At 40.8% G+C, this 22078-nt stretch overlaps 1 protein-coding gene across 1 annotated transcript in view; it reads right to left on the bottom strand.

Moving 5' to 3' along the window:
- The window catches only part of LOC134317994 (zinc finger protein 335-like), a 46102-nt gene that overhangs the window by 12344 nt on the left and 11680 nt on the right, over positions 1-22078 (bottom strand). The window contains exons 13-35 of the mRNA XM_062998739.1: positions 19954-20150; positions 19166-19424; positions 18536-18613; positions 15618-16295; positions 14413-14550; positions 14012-14176; positions 13383-13641; positions 11950-12127; positions 10857-10969; positions 10620-10638; positions 10358-10474; positions 9377-9453; positions 9129-9289; positions 8508-8725; positions 7329-7428; positions 7143-7234; positions 5108-5385; positions 4428-4566; positions 2852-3058; positions 2607-2749; positions 1347-1486; positions 1102-1202; positions 770-856 (exon numbers count right to left, since the gene is read on the bottom strand). Of these exons, the coding sequence (XP_062854809.1) occupies positions 770-856; positions 1102-1202; positions 1347-1486; positions 2607-2749; positions 2852-3058; positions 4428-4566; positions 5108-5385; positions 7143-7234; positions 7329-7428; positions 8508-8725; positions 9129-9289; positions 9377-9453; positions 10358-10474; positions 10620-10638; positions 10857-10969; positions 11950-12127; positions 13383-13641; positions 14012-14176; positions 14413-14550; positions 15618-16295; positions 18536-18613; positions 19166-19424; positions 19954-20150 (3944 nt within the window). The remainder of the gene's footprint in view (positions 1-769; positions 857-1101; positions 1203-1346; positions 1487-2606; positions 2750-2851; positions 3059-4427; positions 4567-5107; positions 5386-7142; positions 7235-7328; positions 7429-8507; positions 8726-9128; positions 9290-9376; positions 9454-10357; positions 10475-10619; positions 10639-10856; positions 10970-11949; positions 12128-13382; positions 13642-14011; positions 14177-14412; positions 14551-15617; positions 16296-18535; positions 18614-19165; positions 19425-19953; positions 20151-22078) is intronic.

Genomic DNA, 22078 nt, shown 5'->3' with positions numbered 1-22078 from the left:
ATCCATCCACCAATGCAACCAGTGAGTCCATCCATCCATTCACCCATCCATCCTACCTACCCACTCACCCATCCATTCACCAATACCATCCATCAATGCATCCATTCATTCTACCTAACCACTCACCCATCCCTTCACCTATACTATCCATCCATCCACCCACTTAAACACACTTAATGAACAATCCATCCATCCATTCATCCATCCATCAACCCACTGACACCCACCCACTGACCCACTCACACATCCATCCACCCATGCACCCAGTGAGTCCATCCATCCATCCATCCACTCAAACCCTTCCAATGACCCACCCATCCATCCACCCACCCAACCAAATCCTCTTAATGAACAATCCATCCATCTATTCATCCATCCATCCATCAACTCACCCACTGACTGACCCACTGAAACCCTCCCACCAACCCACTCACACATCCTTCCACCAATCCACCCAGTGAGTCCATCCATCCATCCATCCACTCAAACCCTTCCAATGACCCACCCATCCATTCACCCACTCACCTACTCCAACCCTCCCATCCACTCAAACCCTCCCAGTGACCCATCCATCCATCCATCCATCCATAACTCCCTCCCACTGACCCACTCACCCATCCCTTTACCAATCCCACCCACCCATACCTCCACTAATCCCACCAACCTACCCCTTCACCAATATCGTCTATCCATCCATCCATCCAAATAAAAAATGCTATTTTAAAAACGTATAACATGCTATAAGATTTTTACAATGATAGAGCCGTACCTCTGTCACCTGGTTATCCGCTGTCATCAAATGCTGCACTGTCTCTCCATCAACTGTAGTGATTTGCTGTATGTACGTGGCCTCCTCCTGACAATCAAATTGGTAAAGACTATTAGACTCATTTTACCCTTTCTGACTGTATGAATGTACGGCAGAGCTAGGTCGAGGTTAAGGTACTGAACAAGTAATCAGAAGGTTGTTCTGATTGTTCAAGTCCCAAAGCCACCACTGTGAGGCCACTGAGCAAAGCATTTGACCCTCATAATTAAAAAGTAAATTGTTTTTTTGATAAAAGTGTCTGTTAAATGCTGAAAATGTTAATATGAATGTACCTGGTCAGAGAGAGATGGCTCCTGGGTCACTATGATGTGCTCCTGACCCAAAGCCTGCTGCAGATGCTCTGGACTAATTACAGTCTGACCTTCCTGCATGGCTGCCACACACAGACAAAGATGGTGAGTCCAAAAAAAGAGTCCAAAAAAGGTGGGACATTTTTCTCAAATTCGATCAACCATCATCATGCATCAATACTGTTATAAACAGGACAAATCAGAGGAGGAGGAGTTGCAGTACTTACTCTGCATTGTAGCCAATGCCTCTTCATCACTGTTCACGATGATGGTCTGATGGGAGCTGCTAGAGCGAGGCTTGCGAGGAGGAGGGTCCTGTGTGTGCAGCCTCTCCATATGGAACTTCAGATGGCCATTCCGGTTAAACCTGAGCAAAATAAACACACATGATGTCTACTCATTTTCATTTCATTTTTATGTTTTATTACCACTTTCATCCTGGTCAGTAGGTGCAATGTAACATGGGCACAGATATCAGTAGGTGTATTATGTGTCAACTATAAGTATTAACATGCAAAAACTATATAGCCAAAAGTATGTGGACAGCCATCTAATTATTGAGTTCAGGTGTTGAGTTCAGCCTTACCTGTTGCTAACAAGTGTATAAAATCAATTATATGTGTTCACATTTGTAGCCACAGTATGAGAATATCCTTATCCTGTTTCAAAAATGACTGTGCCCCTGTGCAGAATGAGAGGTCCATATGTCTGGAGGAACCAAAGGTCTACAAAGAGCCCGGACCCAAACCCTACTACACATGAGTGGAGTTAATTGAAACATAAGGGCTGTCCGAATTCTTAGATGCCTTAAAATGCTGCCTACTAAGGTGCCTTAATTCTAAGCAATAATCTGACTTTATATTGAGGTTACATCAGATGCTTCCTAGCAATGAAGGCAATCCCAGCATTCAGTGCAGCACAACTTTTCTAATAGAAAGACAAATATGGCGGAAGAATGCAAAGCATGTATAAAGTTCTTTTCAAATGTAAATAAATTCTGGTTGATTTTTAATTTGTGTAAAGGTGCACAAGTCTTATTTGTTTGCAAATTTGGGCTTGACAGTACCAGTCTTCAGTACACAGCAGGAGGCATGTTAGTGGGTTGTGCCACCTTAGCCCATTGGTTTAAATGGCCTGAGGCTAACTGTGTTACCTTAGTAAGCGAAACTGCAGTGACGTAAGCTCTGTAATCGCTGTCTAAGTAGTGTGTATGAAAAACCTGTTCAATGTCTTATTACAATCCTTTCTACTTAGACAGCTGCCTAGGTAGGCAGTAGGCAGCAAGGCAGCTCACTAGGTTTTCAAACAGAGCCATTTATTGCAAGCCAGGTCTTTCTGTCTAAGATCAGTGCCTGACCTCACAAACACCTATCTGATAGGTTCACACTCCAATGCCCTGATATGGATTCATCAAGCATACAGAATATGCATGTTGATGAACTTTGATTTTAGTACAGCCTGCATCCACCTAGAGCTCCGATTCTCACCTCTGTCCACACACTTCACACGAGAAAGGCTTCTCGTTGGTGTGCGTCATCAAATGCCGTCGCAGGTCTTTCTTGTTTTTGGAAGCAAAGCTGCAGTGGGAGCATTTGTGCGGCCGCAGGTCAGCGTGCTTGGTCATGTGAGCCTAGAATGAATAAACAACATAACAGCATTATGTATGGTATATAAACGTACATACAGGACTGAATCTACTTTACATCAAGAAACACCAAGCTTCAACTTCTACCTTTACATCTGGCCAGGAGTTAGACGTGAAGTCACAGTCCGGGCATTTAAACATGTTGGGGTCCAGATGTGCCCTCTTGTGGTTCTCCATATCAGAGCGCCCGCTGAACGTCGCCATGCAGATGCGGCAGCAGAAGCGTTTAAGGTTGAGGTGCTGTTGCTGGGTGGATGAACTCTGAGAGGGAGAGCCTGGGATCTCACTGCTCAGCTATACAAACATTTAAAAAAAAAAAAAATGTTGTACCTTTATAAATTAAACTGTAATGTCAGCTTACTACATATACGGTCAAAAATATACATACACTAACAAGAGACGTCATTTTAGTCAGTTCTGTATTTTTCCTCTTACTGAATTATTGGGACGTAACATAATAAATAAAAAATAAATAAAAATTACAACATTTGCTGGGTCAAAAACTGACAAGTGGCACCAATTAATGGCTAGGCTGTTTCGGCCACCCTCTACCAGACACATGCCCTTGCAGATCCCCGATTGATTGATCACACTGCCAAGATTTAAATCCAGAGTGCCAAACTTCGACTATTAATTTGATGGTGATAAAAGTCAGATAACATTATTAATCTTTGTGGCATGATCTAACTTCTTGTTAGTAAAAATGCTTAACTACAGCTGGTGACTTCTCTGTGTCCATATAAATAGTGGTAAGCCAAAAGCATTACAGTAGTAAAATCTAAGGAGATCTAGACTCGAGCTCTTAGAAAGCAGATCCTAGATTATTTAATAGATCATGAATGTCACATAAAGCCATTTCTAAGCACGTTTAGCTCCTGACATAATCTGTACAAATGACTGCCTGTGAATACAAAGTGCATGGAACGGTGGTCTATTGGCCAAGGCTGGGAGAAAAAAATAAAGTTCTAACAGCCAATCGTTGTTCATGTGGCCTCCCAGCCCAGACGGATGGCAGAGCCGAGATTCGAAACGATGTATTCGAAATACCAGCTCTGGTGTGCTAGCATATTTCACCGCTGCGCCACCTGAGCGGCGAAATCAATCCAAGTTTAAAAATCTACACAAATCCATTTTCTGAAATCTGTACAGAGCTTCCTAAATTTTCCATTTGCGCTAATGTGAGCAATCAAACTAGCCCTTATTTACCAAAGCGCAGAGAAATTACTGTAGCTGTAGTCTGTCATTATAACTACCAAAAATGTAGGCTGTGTCACAAACTTAAAGTATTTATTTGGTGATGTAGAAAGTTCTATAATGTCATTTTAGTTGCTGTGTGTATGTCATTTCAGAAAAAAACATAAGCTTCTGAGGGAAACTTGTGAAAGTTTGTATAGGTGCCATTTGGAACAGAGACGCAAGTTCATCACAGGTAATCATGTGATCACAGAAAACATTAAGTACGAATTTATCAAAACTCTTATCAAAAAAGACTGCAAGGTCCTAATGATATAAAAAAGCACACGGGCATGTGGTTACAAAAGATAATAATAATAATCAGCCATGAGATGGTGTGATGCAACCCTGCTGCAAAGCTTATGCTACAATATCATAAACTTTATATGCTTTAATTTAATCCCAGCCTAGCCCAATGAGTGGCTGTTACCTCCACCTGCTGTATCATCCCATCAGCCAAACTGGAGCTGAGGTAGAACTTGTCTTTGTTTTCTTTTAGTGGGGTGGACACAGACATAGGTTCACCATTGACCTCCACAGCTTGAGGATCAGATGAGCTTTCCTCTACACTGCAAACAAACACACACACAAACCAAGATTTATGTATGATTCATTACTTATCATTAACTTAATCTTAAACACAGTGTTGGACAATTTTGTATCTCCAATTCACCTCACTTGCATGTCTTAGGACTGAGAGGAAACCAGAGCCCCCGGAGGAAACCCACACAGACACGGGAGAACATGCAAATTCCACACAGAAAGGACCCAGTCTGCTCCACCTGGGAATCGAACCCAGGACCTTCTTGCTGGCAGTGCTACCCACCAAGCCACGATGCCACCCTTTATCATGTTCACCAATCAAAATGGGTGTCATAATAACTACCGAAAATGTAGAAGGCTGTGTCACAAACTTGGTGGGAATCAAACCCAGGACCTTCTTGCTGTGAGGCGACAGTGCTACCCACCAATCAAAATAGATCTTCTTAGGACCACCATTGACAGACGGAAGTCTGGGTGATGGACCATTCAGCACTGCAATGACACTAACATGGCAATGTCATGGTAGTGTGTGTTGTATTGGTATGAGTGTATAAAGTGCATTTGTACCTATAAGCAGTGGCAGTACTGTGAATCTCCTCTGCAGTCTGTTCCACCACACTAAACTCTTCAGCAGCATCATAAGTGCTGATAGCAATCTGTGTGAACTCCTGGTCTCCCTCTGCTGCCTCCACCTGGGCCAACGCCTCCTGCACGAGAGTCTCCCCGTTCTCTGACACGTGAAAGGTCACAATCTTCTGTGGTTGTGAGGACAAGTCCTGACCCTCCGTTTCTACTGCAGCCCATGAGCCGTCTAGCGTTTTCTCGTCTGATTTCAGAACAGTTACCTGAGCACATGTCAGACATGATACACCAAATGTATTTAAAAGCCCTACTGCAGACTGGTTGAAGTGTTCTTATAATGCCAAGCCAGGTCACAAGTATTCTGTACTTTTTGTTTTACTAATTTTGCACATGTGGTGACATATCTGCTGCACTAAAAGTAATTTTTTCCTCAATTTGGACCAATCAGATTTAAAGTTCCAGAGTTAATTTGCTGTATGTGTGACAGTTCTTCTCATGTCTATGGGTTTTCATCCCATGTCTGTGGGTTTTGCTTTCTACCTCCCAAATATGCAGAAAGGGATTTGGCTACATATTTAAGTACTATGTTTCACCCTGCAATGTATTGTTGCCCCATACAAGACTGTTCCTGCCCTGCGGCAAGGGTGTGTGACCTGACCAAGATTACGCAGTTAGTGAAATCAGTTAGGGGTGTAACGATACACTCTGCTCACGATTCGATTCGATTCACGATTCTGAGTTCACGATTCGATTTTCTCACGATTTTTTCTGAAGTGTAAACAGTGCAAAACAATGCACATTTTTTTGTACATTTTTAAGCAAAAAAAACTTCAGTCCCCTGCAATTAAAGGTAATTACCAAGAACAGAGTACTTTACTGTAACCTACTAACAGGTTTACCAAATTTAAGTTACTTATCGCCATCTTAAATTGAAATCAAAGTAATCAAACAAGCTCATTGAGCTGAGCTGAGTCTTTAAACAGATTTTTTTTGTTGCTTAAACTAATTTATTACCAAATTTAATTTAACATTGTATTAAATGTTAATTATTTAAATGGCTTTATTTATATACTCAACATGGAACAGAGTGCCACAACAATAAATTATAAAATACAAAAAAGACCCATCTCAATTAGACAAAAAGGTCTGATTGTGTATATTATTTGTAAATTTGCATCTACAGTGGAACAGAACAACATCAACAAAGCATCACTCAACAAATTATAAATGAAAATGTGCAAAACAAAAAGCAGCATCCAGGTGACAGTATTTGTAAGTATTTAGTGAAGATTGGCATTCAGAAAAACCAAGAAGCTCATCTTTGAGGGGTTGATCCTGTTTCTCCTTTCTGTTATGATCTGCCCTGTTTTAGAAAAGATTCTCTCTGAGGGGACAGATGTTGCTACAATACACAGTGACATGTATAAGATGTGGGTAGACTGAACACTTGGTCTCCCACCAGCTAAGTGGGTCTGAACTTTACTGTTTCCTGTCACTCATTTTCCTCACCTTTCCAGCGTGTAATGTCTGGCTACGTAAAGCGCTATGTAAAACTTCATCAAGTGCTCTCTCTCTCTCTCCCTCCTGTTTGTGTGCTCACTGTGTGTGTGTGTGTAACCCCTCCCCTCCTGCTCAGTGTAAACACACAAACGCCACCACGCATCTTGACCAATCACGTGCGGCTTTAACAGAAAAAAAAAAAACTGAAAAAACACGAATCGGCTCCCAATGAGGAGCCGGATCCTGTCGTTCACTTTAAGAGCCGACTCTTAGAGCCGGATTGTTCGCGACCGACCCATCACTAATAAATTACAGAACGCACGTGCAATCGTACAATCGCGAAGATGTCCACGATGCACATCGCTACATTTTTGCATCGCGATGCATCGTCAAAACGATGTATCGTTACACCCCTAAAATAAATTGTAATTGTACCCATGTATCAATTACAACTTTTATTTAAAAACAAACTAATAGTATTATGTGATACGATAACTAGGAGACGTGTAGTCTGCAATACCTGGAGTGAATTTTCCACCAACTCTCGAGCATTGCTCATGTTCAGGAGCAGATCAAGTGCATTATGGGCAGACAGGTCAGCTGACTGGCCTACTAGACAATGAGGAAAAAATATACACTTGTTATAGAACAATATTAGTGTGATGTCTATGCATGTTTATAACATTAGTCCAAGTACTCTGCAAACCTTGCTTATAAATGATGGTGGAGTTTTCCAGTGCATCATGGGACACAGAAGCATTGACAATGGGTTCCAAGTTTTGAAGGGTTAAAGGATCCACCGAAACCTGAGAGATGAAATCAAGGAGTAATACTGTTATAAATTATACTTTAGCAGATATATTATTCACTCACTCATTTACACACTCACTCAGTCAGTCACCCAGACACTCACTCACCCAGTCAGTCACTCACCCAATCACTCACCCACTCAGTCACTCACTCAGTCACTCACCCAGTCACTCACTCACTCAGTCACACACCCAGTCACTCACCCAGTCAGTCACTCACCCATTCAGTCACTCACCCATTCAGTCACTCACCCAATCACTCACTCACTCAGTCACACACCCAGTCAGTCAGACACTCACTCAGTTAGTCACTCACCCAGTCACTCACCTAGTCAGTCAGCCACTCACTCACCCAGTCAGACACTCACTCAGACATTCACTCAATCACCCAGTCAGACACTCACTCAGTTAGTCAGACACTCACTCAGTTAGTCAGACACTCACTCAATCACCTAGTCAGTCAGCCACTCAGTCCCTCACCCATTCAGTTAGCCACTCACTCAGTCACTCACCCAGTCAGACACTCAATTCCTCACCTAGTCAGATGCTTACTCAGTCACTCACCCAGTCAGACGGTCTCTTACTCATCCAGTCACTCTACAACTCACTTACTTATTCACACACTCAGTTACTTACAGTTATATACACCATTGGTTCCCAAACGTTTTAAAGGCCAGTGGTCCTAACCCTAACCCCTTTTTGCACACACAGACCCCCACAGATTTATTTTATGAAAATCATAATTATATTTTAGCGACATTAGGCAAATATGAGCTTTTTCAAAACTGCTCCTTCAGTCAAGGTTCTACCTACCTCCCAAAAACTAGGCGTGAGTAAGTGAGTGAGTAAATGTTTGAGTGTTTATCGCCCTGTGATAAACTGGCACTTTGTTTGGTTTCTGTTTCCAGGTGGTGCCCAGTCTTTATGACCCTGACCAAGATGACTCGAGTAATAAAATAAATGACTGAATTTGTACAATTTGCTTCATTTGCATAAAGCTTAACATAAAGAATGGCAGATTCATACTTTTAAACCCTATTGTAACTACTTGGTTAAAGTTTGTTTTTAGGACTTACAATGGTGCCCTGCAGTATCTGGTTCTCATGATGTTGTTTGAGTTCCTCGATCTGCTGCAGGGTGAAGAAAGGCTTTCTGCGCTTCTTTATCGGCTCCTCTGGGTGAGTGTCACACCACAGCTCGAAGGCTTCCGGGTGACGGCACTGCATGTGCTGCCGAATGTTCTTCCTGTGCCTGGTCATGAAGTGGCACATTTCACAAGAAAAAGGTTTTTCACCTGCAGAACACCCAAAAACATCACTGTAAAGATTTTCGGAATCACAAATTTACACTGAATATGTTTACAAGCAGTCCAATTGAATTCATTATAGATTAAGACACTCTACTCAAGAATCTGATGAAGATCTCTTGCACGCTACAATTAATCTGAATGTCCAAAATGATGCACATGTGTAGAGTACCACTTAGAGTCAACGTTACCATGATGATGAGCATCACGTGAGTTCATTCAGAGTAAAAGGAGCAACAGTAGGGTACCTACTGTAGGAGTTTTCAGCTGGTGTGTTTTTATTGCTATAAATATTGTACTTCACATTTACTTATTATAGAAAGGATGAGAGAAAGATGTCCTGCATCATTCCAAGGCACATGACCTGAAAATTGCACAGATTTTTACTCACCCGTGTGTTTGATAGCAATGTGGGACAGTAGAAAATCCTCTTTGCTGGTGGAATACTTGCAGTAATCACATCTGAAAGGTTTGTCATTAGTGTGGGTGAGTTGGTGGTTTAGTAGTTGCTTCTTATCGCTGCATGTGAGGTCACAGAACTCGCACTTAAACCTAAACAAAAACACAGAGTGTTGCACTTCAAGCTGCTTTAGTTTAAACGGCATGGAAAGAGAATTTTACTTGAAAATAGCAACTTACAGGCTGTTTCCACAGTTTTGGATGTGAGTAAGGAGATGCATTTTGAAAGTGTAGCGCTTCTTGAAGGACTTCCCACACTGCCAGGTCAGAAAATGTAGGTTTTACACAGACACACAAGTTTAGAATACCTAATATTATACGGTTAAATGTGATAAAGGCTAAAACTCTGGTTTCTATTAAGCCCATTTTTTACACTGAAAACACAAGACATGAAAATATTATGGCTTTATCATTTGTACTTGCAGTCTCTGAACAATTTATAGAGATCTGGGAACACAGTTCCACATGTAGTTTGCTTCTTCATTAAAACTGCACTGTTGCAGTGGTGTTCATATGACAAGAATGCAGTTTGCTTTTGGGGTGGGTGGTTGGTTGGTTAGTTGGAAGACAGACAGGGCAAACAGACAGATCTATATTGCCCTCCTGTTCTTTTTTGACTGCAGTTTCACATTAGTGTACCCTTGATTCAGATTCTCAATTATGTTTATACATGGGTGACCATGTGATCCCTACTGCTGGGATTCAGGGTTAGAATCCCAAATGGTTCTATAGACCAGTTGGCTGTCTACATACAAATAAGATTGGCCATGTCTCTTTGGGGGTTGGCCGAGGAGGACAGAAGAGGTCGGCTATGGCACATGTGTCCAAGGGAGCATTTAATATGTCATGGACCTCTTTGGCCAGGAATAGAGGTCAGCATCAGCAAAGCATATTGACACTGGGTAATTGGATACGAGTATATCAAGAGTAAAAAGCTTTCTGATATTCAAAAATTACCTTTAAATTACCTGCCTGGCAAAGCCCATGTGTAAATTAAAAGCTCATGTACTCCATGACAAAGCTAAAACTAATCTTCAGCACATGGCGTGGCACCACTGCTTCTAGGGTTATTTTATTTCCCTGATACATGTGCTCACATTTAGCCAGACTGAAGGACTGGGAATTCTTTAAACGGACTACAAAAACTACTCATGTTCATACCTTATCACACATGTGTGGTTTCTCTGAGCTGTGTGTCTTCATGTGCTGGGTGAGGCGTTTCTGCATGGGGTAAACTCGGTGGCAGATCGGACATGGGAACTCAGAAACCTTTGGGGTCTGTAAAGCACAAGACTGCTGTTATAGGATAGTTAATGGAGACTTCTGACAAATAAAACTGATGCACCAGTACTACTGTTTAACTAAAGGAAACTAGCACAGGATGTCTTATTTTAAATTTATTACAGAAATGAGTGAATCTTACCACTTCCGTCTTCCTCCTCCTAAAATCAGAAAAAAAAACACTTTAATAGCAGGAAAACTCAGATGACAGTTGTACTTCATACATCACTGCCCTGCTTTTAAGCAGCATCAATAGTTGGGGTCAAATAATAGTGAAATAAAAATAGAATGACATACATGATCCTTACAAGTGCATGTAAACTTCTAACTTTTATAATTGTATATTATGGAATTGGACTAAATTACTTTTTTATTGTACCTCTCTTTGTTGTGAACAGCAGAATGTCGGATCACATCCTTCTTGTAGACACTTGAATAGTCACAGACTTCACACTTAAATGGTTTGTTACCCTGGTGGTTAAACATATGCTCCTGTAACACATAAAATGAGCAGAAATTAGGCTTAGTAAAGGACAACAACCTTTAGGATACATTTTAGATTGTATTTTTTCACAATGTGCGATTGGCACCATTACAGAAAGTTTCAAATCAGTTACATACTGTCTCCTTGTTTTTCAAATAGATTTACAAACAAGTCCAGAGTAACTTCAGTAAAATGATCAGCCATAACCATCAGGCTTGGGCTGGAAATATGTCCAAAGGTATGTATATATTTGACTTTGAGCTAGAGCTACTACTACTAGTACAACTACTACTTATGTCACTGTGGGAATTTATGCCCATTAAGGCAAAAGAGCATGTGTAAGGTCAGACACTGATGTTCCCTGAAAAGGCCTAGCTCAAAGAAAGGGCCTACTAAATGTTCCAATGAATCCCAAATAAGGGATTGAAGATGTTCCAATAAAGGTTTTTAATGCAGGTGAGGTCAGAGCTCCTTGCAGGTCGAAGGAGTTCATCTATACTATACTCTTCAAACCATGTCTTTATAGACCCCTATTGGCACAAAGGCACAGTCATACAGCCCGAAATTTGGAAACGTATAATTTATTAAATACTTAAGTTTCCTACACTTGGCAACAATTGGTTTGCCTAAACCCTAAACTAAAACTAAATAGATGGTATAGGTACAACACTATGGCAGTAGTGGCTTTTTTGGTTAAGGCCTAGTTGTGGACAAGTGAACACAAGGTTGCTGGATCAAATCTCTTGTTTTGTGTGTTTGTGTCATACAGCATTACATTTAAATAAAAAGGGTCTATAAACATTACATGTATTTTTGGCACAATAGTAAAATGTGCTAGCCCACTAGAGCTGAGATTGATTTAACATATACCAGTAATGTGTGTTCACATTTTTTACTGACAATGGTTTTCACTCAAGACGGCAGCTAATATGGAAAATACAAGATCTTATCCAATGAAAAAAGAGATAAAACATTTTAACTGCTTTACCTTGAGGGAAGACCAGCGTTTGCAGCGATAACTGCATTGCAGGCACTTGAAATGTTCTGGATCGTTGCCCTCATGTGAATCCACATGGAACTGGAGATCTTCTTGTGATAGAAAGCGTGATCCACAAATCCAGCAATTATGAGGTCTTAGCAGAGGCTTGAAGGATTTGAGGTATTTGCTTTAAAACAAAATGTTTATGAATGACACATTATTAAATATTTATTTGTCTCTTTTTTGCAAGTGAGCATCAGAGATTCTTTGGCATTGTAGTAAGAAACCGCAAGTGCTAGACTGGCCGGCCTGCGGTCCAGTCCTGTCTCCAGTTGTAAATATGTGGAGCATTATAAAGTGCAATATATATGACTAGGGATGTAATGATACACTCTACTAAATACAAATACTGTATTTGTGCTTATCTTTTATTTATCTAAATAATTAATGCCCTTTTATTTCTGAGGTAGGTGCAAACTATGTGAAACAATGTTGGTTTCACTTTTTGTGTTAAAAAAATATACAGTATATACTGTATATATAGTGCCAGTGCCCTCTGCTGTTAAAAGTGAATATCGATTCATCTTAAATGAATAACCAATTCAAATCGTGGCACATGTGCACCAATTTTTAACTGTCTTGTGGTGCATTGTTACATTCCTATATACTGTATATGACAATGGAGAACCCAGATTGTTGAACAGCTAAAGTATCACACCAAGCATGAACAGTAAACAAAATTCACGTTTACAATTACAACAGTTATTTTCCTCCGTTGCAGCCATCAATTTAGAACGAGCATGTATATCCAAAAACAATACAGCTGATTAGTTAAAACATATTAAACAGAGTTAATATTTTGACTTTTTTGATTAAACACAGATCATATAGGATTTTCTACTGTTTTCATGTTTTTTAGCTTGGGTTTGTATCTCTGCAGAGGTTTAAATATCTGTTGGATTTCTCTCTAGAACCTTTAAATCTAACTCCTCCAAAACGTTTAATTAATTTAAAGTTGGGGGACTGAGCAGGTCATTTAATTACACACTTTCCTCTCTAAATATATCTTGCTCATCTTAAGGTGCACATGGAATTACTGAAAAATCAAGCATAAGGCTAAATACATTATCAAAGGAGGTCCTGGGTTCGATCCCCAGGTGGGGCGGTCCGGGTCCTTTCTGTGTGGAGTTTGCATGTTCTCCCTGTGTCCATGTGGGTTTCCTTTGGGTGCTCTGGTTTCCTCCCACAGTCCAAAGACATGCAAGTGAGGTGAATTGGAGACACTAAATTGTCCATGACTGTGTTCTATATAACCTTGTGACCTGATGAACCTTGTGTAATGAGTAACTACCATTTCTGTCATGAATGTAACCAAAGTGTAAAACATGACGTTAAAATCCTAATAAACAAACAAACAAATACATTATCAGTAAAAAACTTACTTTCGGTTGATGTACTTTTTATATTTTTTGCGTATTAAGCGCTTGGATGGTCGCCCTCTTTTTCTTGGAATAAATTCCTCATCATCTGGATCCATGTTTGATGAGGGGTCCTTGTTCTCTGAATCTGACTGGCTGACACCTTGTTCCACATCACAGCCATTAGATAATGGAGTGGTTTCATTATCTAGCCCAGAGGAAGTGGCCTCTTCAGGAGCCTGTGAGTCTGTTTCACTGCCTGCTTCAGTCACTTTTGCAGTTTCTGCTCCAAAGAGGACATAAGTATGGTTTAATTTTTACCAAAACACAAAAAGCTTTTTAAAGACCCTTCACGTTATGATGATTGACGTGTTATCACACTCCATCTTGGGCAGTCAATAAGAAAATTATTTGTTTTTAATATATTACATGTTGAAGCTGCTCATTCAGCCTACAGCAGTTAATCTAACCCAGTCACACTGCCCTGTCAGTCAGTGTTTACTATGGGGCTATAAAAAATGGGCTATAAACATTGCATGTATTTATTATTATTTTTAAAGGTCTTGAGTGGTGCAAACAGCTTTTAATGTATTGCAGCTTATAAACATTAAATGTGGGATGTTCTGACTTCTCATTTTGTAAGAGTAACTGACCTGGGGAACTTTGAGTAAAAATAAACTTGCGAGGTGGCCGGATAACCCTCCGAGGTCGTTTCCGTAAACCAGAGGTAGAAGAGGATGGGCAGGAACGAGGAGCTAGCTGATGTGAAGGTGATGTGACCCTCAGGTGTTCGTCTGCTGGGTTATAGTCACTGTCCACTAAAAAAAAAAAAACACAACATATTGTTGGAATACAAAAAGGCAACCATTTCCCTAATGCTTGTCTCTGTTATTGCATATTTGCCTAATAATTCTATTAAATTAGACCAGAAAACCTGCTCATTTATGTAATTAACCAATCAGACAGATGCATAACGTCAGCAGATGAGACATTATTATTCACATCAAATGTCAAAAACAAGCTTAAGTTAGATGACAAGATCAAAAACTCCTACCTTTAGGATCATCGATGGCACCTGCATCAATTATGTCATCCTCCTCCTCTGGCTGCTCTTCTTTCTCTTGCTCCGCTGCCTGGCGAGCCTGCATTTCAGATTTTCTTGGTCTTCCTCTGCGCTTTTTAGTAGGGTCACCTAGAAACCAAACATCACAGACAGCAAAGACACTCAGATTCTGCAGATGCATGTATGTGGCTGTCACGATGCCTCCACGATGATTCTAACATTGTAGCAACAGTTTATAGAAGGCACTTTCCTGTTCCAGAAAAACTGTGCCCCTGTGCACAAAGCAAAGTCTATAAAGACATGAAGAACAGCTTGGTTGGATTCCTGACCTCAGCCCCACTGAACAGCTTTGGAATGAACTAGAACATCAATTATGACTTTCTTGACCAACACCAGTGCCCAGCCATACAAATTCTCTTTTGATTGAATAGCCACATATGTCCATAGACATACTTCAAAGTCTTGAGAGAAGCCTTCAGAAGAGTGGCTGCTGTTATAGCTGAAAAGATCACATAGAGGTCCCTCAATTTTTCTCCCAATCTAGTCGTATCCAATTGCATTACACTTCCTCTCTACTCATGCTGATCTCCACTGCTGATTGAGGAGAGCGAGACTGACACACGCCCCCTCCGACACGTGTGCAGTAGCCGACTGCATCTTTTCACCTGCACAAGGCGAGTTCATATGTGGATCAGCTATGTGTACGTAGAGACACACCCTGACTAACGCGTTATTCCTCGACTCTGTGCAGGCGCCATCAATCAGCCAGCAGAGGTCGGAATTGCATAAGTTATAAGGTCCCTATCCGGCTTCCCACCCTGTATGAACAACAAGCCAATCGTTGTTCATGTAGCCGCCCAGCCCAGATGGGTGGCAGAGCTGAGTTTCGAACCGATGAGTTTGAAATGTCTGCACTGGTGTACCAGTGTGTTTTAACACTGCGCCACCTGAGCCACCAAAGGTCACTTAATTTTGATACCATTTGTTTTGGAAACTTTGGCCATAGTGTTGGTCTATAGTTAGGGGTCAAGTAATTACCAAGAAGTTTTACTAGGTCTCAATTGCTTGTAATTGCTGTATTAGGATACAAAGGACTCTGTGTCTTTAATCTCATTGGATTAAATGATAATCCATGGATATTAATAAGAAATAAGTATTCTTAGCAATTAACATTTTATAAATAAAATTATCCTTACCTAGAGGTCTGAAATGCCGCTCTCTCATGTGATTAATAAGTGTGTCCTTGGACACACTCTTATACGGGCACATCTTACACTTGAACTGTTGCACTATGACCACCTCCATCAACTCTTCAAATTCAGTCAGGTCTGGTACTCGGTCCCCAGGCCCTGCAGCCACTCCAGACTCAGCCACGGCTCCGTCGTCCTTTCCTCCATTATCCTCGTTGCCCGCTGATTCAGGTTCAGTGTGGGAGGAGTAAGTACCACTGCTGCTGATGTATGGTCCGGCTTGGCTTTCGTTGCACTCCATCTGATCTGGGAGCTGCGAGCCAGCTGTGTCTGCCAAAGAATGGCGCACCATGCCATCGTCCACGCTGCCGTCACTGCATTCCACTGCACCACTGCACTCAGCCACATAGCCTCTCAAAGACTCGTCTGATTCATCCATTCCATAGTCCTCAAACTGGGATTGACCCAGATCACCTGTCTGATCAGGAATGGGCTGGCTATGGCTGCTGCTGCTGCTACTACTGCTGCTGCTGCCTTCCTCATGCTCGCCATAGCCCGAGTGTCCAGGTTGGTCTGACAGGTCAGCTTGGTCCAAGCAGGTAGAAGTCGGCCCATCAGCAATGGTGTCAATGCCTAGGCGGCTGCACAGGGCGGAGGAAGACATCTGAGCCACCATAGGAGCTCCTGTGAACAGATAGGAATATGATAGATGTTGATCTAGGGGTGGATCCACACAATAGATCTAGTGTCACTCTGTTTGGATGAAAAATACATGCATTTTTCTGAAGTGGAACCAAGCATGAACATTTTAGCAGTCTGGGTATTCCAGACAACTAGATTATACAGTGGGGAAAATAAGTATTTGATCCCCTGCTGATTTTGTACGTTTACCCCCTTACAAAGACTTGAACAGTCTATAATTTTTATGGAAGGTTTATTTTAACAGAGAGAGACAGAATATCAACAAAAAATCCAGAAAAAATACTTTAAATAAAGGTTATAAATTAATTTGTATTTAATTAAGGGAAATAAGTATTTGATCCCCTACCAACCAGCAAGAATTCTGACCCCCACAGACCGGTTATGTGCCCATGAGGCACACAAATTAGTCCTGTCCCTGTATAAAAGACTCCTGTCACAGAATCAGTTTCTTCCATTCAAATCTCTCGACCACCATGGGCAAGACCAAAGAGCTATCAAAGGACGTCAGGGACAAGATTGTAGACCTGCACAAGGCTGGAATGGGCTACAAGACCATCAGCAAGAAGCTTGGTGAGAAAGAGATCACTGTTGGTGCGATAATTCGAAAATGGAAGAATCATAGTCAATCACCCTCACTCTGGAGCTCCATGCAAGATCTCACCTTGTGGGGTAAGAATGATTCTGAGAAAGGTGAGGTCAGTCCAGAATTACACGGGAGGAGCTCGTCAATGATCTTAAGGGAGCTGGGAGCACAGTCACCAAGAAAAACATTAGTAACACACTTCGCCGTAATGGATTGAGATCCTGCAGTGCCCGCAAAGTCCCTCTGCTCAAGAAGGCTCATGTACAGGCCCGTCTGCAGTTTGCCAATGAACACCTGAATGATTCCGAGAAAGCTTGGGAGAATGTGATATGGTCAGATGAGACCAAAATTGAGCTCTTTGGCATCAACTCCACTCGCCGTGTTTGGAGGCAGAGAAATGCCCAGTGGGGATGGTGTTCTTGGGGTCATATCCAGCATTTCTCTGCTCCCAGCTCCCTTGAGATCATTGACAAGCTCCTCCCGTGTAATTCTGGACTGACCTCACCTTTCTCAGAATCATTCTTACCCCACAAGGTGAGATCTTGCATGTAGCTCCAGAGTGAGGGTGATTGACTGTGATCTTGTATTTCTTCCATTTTCGAATTATCGCGCCAACAGTGGTCTCTTTCTCACCAAGCTTCTTGCTGATGGTCTTGTAGCCCATTTCAGCCTTGTGCAGGTCTACGATCTTGTCCCTGATGTCCTTTGATAGCTCTTTGGTCTTGCCCATGGTGGTCGAGAGATTTGAACGGAAGAAACTGATTCTGTGACAGGAGTCTTTTATACAGGGACAGGACTAATTTGTGTGCCTCATTAGCACATAACCGGTCTGTGGGGGTCAGAATTCTTGCTGGTTGGTAGGGGATCAAATACTTATTTCCCTTAATTAAATACAAATTAATTTATAACTTTTATTTAATGTTTTTTTCTGGATTTTTTGTTGATATTCTGTCTCTCTCTGTTAAAATAAACCTTCCATAAAAATTATAGACTGTTCAAGTCTTTGTAAGGGGGTAAACTTACAAAATCAGCGGGGGATCAAATACTTATTTTCCTCACTGTATGTCCAAGCTATCAGTATTTTATTCAGGATTAGTGGATGACTGAAAATGCTGCTGACATTATTCTTCTATCAATAAACCTAAGAGTAAAAATTGGCTTCTTGTTGGATTTATCAACAAAAACTTTAATTACTATGGATTTTAAACATAAATGCTACAAGCTGAATCATGTATTGTGTTTTACATGGATGCCAAAATATCCATGAAAATGCAGCCTAAGGTTAAGATACATTTACATTTACATACATACATTTAAGATACTACCTTTGTTAAATATTTCAACACTTGGATCACACAATTATGACGGGTGATGTGACTGTTTGGCTAATATTTACTTTTTCATTTAACATTTGTGTTCATGGGCAAGTGGAAGCTCCATGGTTAGGGTGCTGGACTACTGCTCAGAAGGTTGCTGGTTCAAACCCCATCACCAGCAAGTTGCTGCTGTTGGGCCCTGAAAAGACCCTTAACCCTTAATTACGTGCATTGTATTCGGTCAAAAAGAAGGATCCTCTAGCATATAACGCTGTTTATGTTGAGACAAGATGTATATAAAAATCCAATGCTGACATGCTTACCATCATCTGGCCCTTGCAGAATCAGATACTGTGTCGCCTCTGCATTGTTATCTTCAGCACTTGTAACTGCAATACAACCTGAAGAACGAGTGAATATTAAATCATTGAAAAAATTTTCTCTCCCCTCCCTTACAGCCTCATTATCACTCTTTATTCACTACAGTTAAAGACTGTTGTGTAAAATAGTCATGGAATTACTTAGGTTTGGAAGAAAGGACATGGCTAAAACTCCCAACTCGTAACTGACTGCCTATATATTTTCTTATTATTACCTTCTTTCCTCCTTCTATCCTCACATCCACCTCCTTCCGACTTCCTTTACTGCCCTTTATATTTTTGTTTTTATAAATAATTAAGAAAAAGGAGGGGGGGGTCCCCCTCCCTTCCATTATATTTTCATAACTACTTTTCATTAACTACATTCCTGAAAGTGGAATTGTCCTTCTTTCTACTGAGAGCAAACTTTAAAATGTAGCCAAATAATAAATCAAAGTTCTTTCCTCTGTCCTATTGTAGATGAGTCATTTAAACAGTAGAAGACAACAATGGTTGTGCAATCTGAACCATTTTAGTATTATTACTATTTTTCAATTTCAGACAGCCTAAAAATTTAAAAGATAAGTTCTGTACCATTCATTATATCAGGCCCAATGGTGGACTCGATTATCTTGTCGATGGCTGAGCCCAGGTCTGAAGAGGTGGAGGCTGTCGAGTCAGACACCATCATTCCTCCCTCAGATACAGCGCTGGAGTGCGCTGACTCCGACACCAGCACTGACTGGGTGACCGTAGACACGCTGGATACGCTAGTGGACTGGGCAACAGAAGAGGAGTCTGGCAGATGGACACGGCGCACGTCTGTACTGGAGCTTGTTTCCGGAATGAAGACCTACAAAAATAACAGGTCCATGGTCATGAGAAACATGTGTTATTAACTGGGATGTGTCACTGAACTAATTTTAAAAAGCTTGTATATTAGTTGGTTACCTGCCGAAGGTTACTAAACAATTCATTTTGCATGTCCAGGCATTGTTCTGGACATAGAAGGGATTTTGGCTAAAAATAGGTAAAAGATGCTAATACAAACTCAGTTTGCAATTACTAAGCCAAAAAGGCAGAGAGACAGCAGTTACTGGAAAAGGCTGTGTTCCAAACTGCATACTACTAGATGAAAGTGTTTCAATGTAGTATACAAAAATGTTTTAAAGAGGACAGGACTAGATATAAAAAGATATACATATATAAGATGAATAAGAATTGACTACAGTTACCATTATAGCAAACCATGTTATCAAATTAATACTTTATCACATTAGGTTTTGCTGTCTAGTAATTGTGTATGTAAAGTGTAGAGTAGTTTAAGTGCTTATAGTGTTTGTCCTTTCATTTTTTTGTGATTGGGCTTGCAAAATTCTTACCACAAAGCCCTCAGAGCTCTGTCCAACATGGCAGTCAGACTCTGGTGCAAGGCCTGGCAGAGTGGCCGCATCACTGCTGTCTGCAGACATGGCTTCTGAAGACTCCATGGCCATGCCGCTCTCAGATGGCTCCTCCATCCCTGATTGTCCCACATCACTGCTGCTCTCCACCTCCATTTCTCCAGAATCCATCTCAGCTCAGCTCAGTAAGAAACTGTACTCTGTAGAAGTGTAGATTCAACAGAAAAATATATTTTATATAGGCATGTGGATATACAATTAATGGCCATTTATTAGGTACACCACTTCAAAGTGAAAATACACAATTCAATAATTACATACATTACACTTTTGTAAGAAAGCAAAATCACAAAAATCATCAGATAATTAAATTGAAATCTTTATGGGACAGGAAGACTAGTTAGAAATAGTTGACAGGAATAGATGAATGCAGCCCAATTAAGGAGCATTTTAAATAAAACCTTCTACAGAGTGACTGTTTATCTTTCAAATGCCAAAACAACTAGAGATAATTTGTGGCAAGTCTTTGAATGACCTCTAGTGACCCAGCTAAAGTCCAGATTTAAACCTAAAGTTCATAGTCCTACACCATACAAACTGACAGAACTTTAAAGCAACAGCCTTGAAGAATGGGATAAAGTGCCCAAACATGTGCAAAGCTTTTATGCACATATCAATAAAGACCTGCATGACTTTGATAAAGGCCAGATTGTAATAGCCAATGGAACTGACTGGAATGGATATCTAAAAACTACTGAAAGGTTGTTGGGCAGCCAAGACTCAATGATGCCAATGTTAAAAGCACAGTGTTCACACAGGCATTGGAACTGGACATCACAGCAATAAATCCAAATTTAGTCTGACATCCTGTTTTCTCCAAGGTGCTGTGGATGGCCGGACACAAGTGCATCGTTTACCCATGGAAGAGCTGGCACCAGTATGCACAGACATATTTACCTAGTAACTTTGAAAGATGTAATAATGTCCTGCAATGTTTTGGCAGCATATTTGGTGAGTGGTAAAAATGTTTTAGCTTATCGCTGTAGACAGGTATGAGAAATCCACTGCAATTACTGCTGGGTGGAAGGAGACCTCTGGTAACAAAGATTTCTAAAATAAAAAAGTTCAACCTCCGCTCAGGTGGAGCAGCGGTAAAAACACATGCTGCAACCAGAGCTGGGATCTCGAATACATCGTATCGAATCTCAGCTCTGCCTTGCCGGCTGAGGCTGAGAGGCCACATGAACAACGATTGGCCTGTTGTTCAGATGGGTGGATATGGGTCTCTCTCTGTCAGACTGGTGCAATTACGACCTCTACTGGCTGATTAGAGGCGCCTACACAGAGATGAGGAAAGAGTGCTCTTAGGGTGTGTCTCTCTGTACACAACGCTAGGTGGCTCAACACTCGTCAATGTGTGGGTGATAAGATGCATACAGCTTGCTGCCCACGTGTCGGAGGGTTAGCTTCGATCTCCTCGGTCAGAGCAGGGATCGGCATAGGCGGAGAGGAAGCGTGATGCAATTGGGCAACTGGACGTGCTAAAGGGGGAGAAAATGCATTACAAAATTTTTTTTTAAAGAAAATAAAATAGTTCCAAAGTAATTTACTTACTTATTTATACTTACTATAAACATTTTAAATAGAATTTTAAAGAACCCCCTTGGTGCATGGTTTTAACAGTTTTGCTTTCAGTTTCCTCATTGTTAAAAATGCTATTTTAATGTAATTTGGGTGGAAGAAATATATTTTATTTTATATATTTCAATATATTAACATTTAAATTTTTTTACACTATCCAAGTACAATTTCAGGTCTGTGTTTTATTTATAAATGTATACATTTTACTATTGTGCAGTGTATAGTACAGCAAATAAATACTTGAATAAAATTATGTGCAAGGGGTTAATACAGTATCCACAGTACAACTCCAGGTCGGTCTTTGATTTATACATTTATACATTTTGCTGTAGTGAACTGTGTGGTAGAGCAAATGAATACTTTTTATAATAATGCATACTGTTCCACTGAATCATGGAATAGTGTGTAATATAAAGTATATACTGGGGAATTATGTAGTACACAAGTATGTATTTTGAACACA

The sequence above is a fragment of the Trichomycterus rosablanca genome, chromosome 7 (assembly GCF_030014385.1).
Source record: "Trichomycterus rosablanca isolate fTriRos1 chromosome 7, fTriRos1.hap1, whole genome shotgun sequence".
In the NCBI taxonomy this organism is placed as follows: Eukaryota; Metazoa; Chordata; class Actinopteri; order Siluriformes; family Trichomycteridae; genus Trichomycterus; species Trichomycterus rosablanca.
The sequence above is the reverse complement of the archived record's forward strand: the minus strand, read 5'-3'. Positions and strand labels throughout refer to the sequence as shown.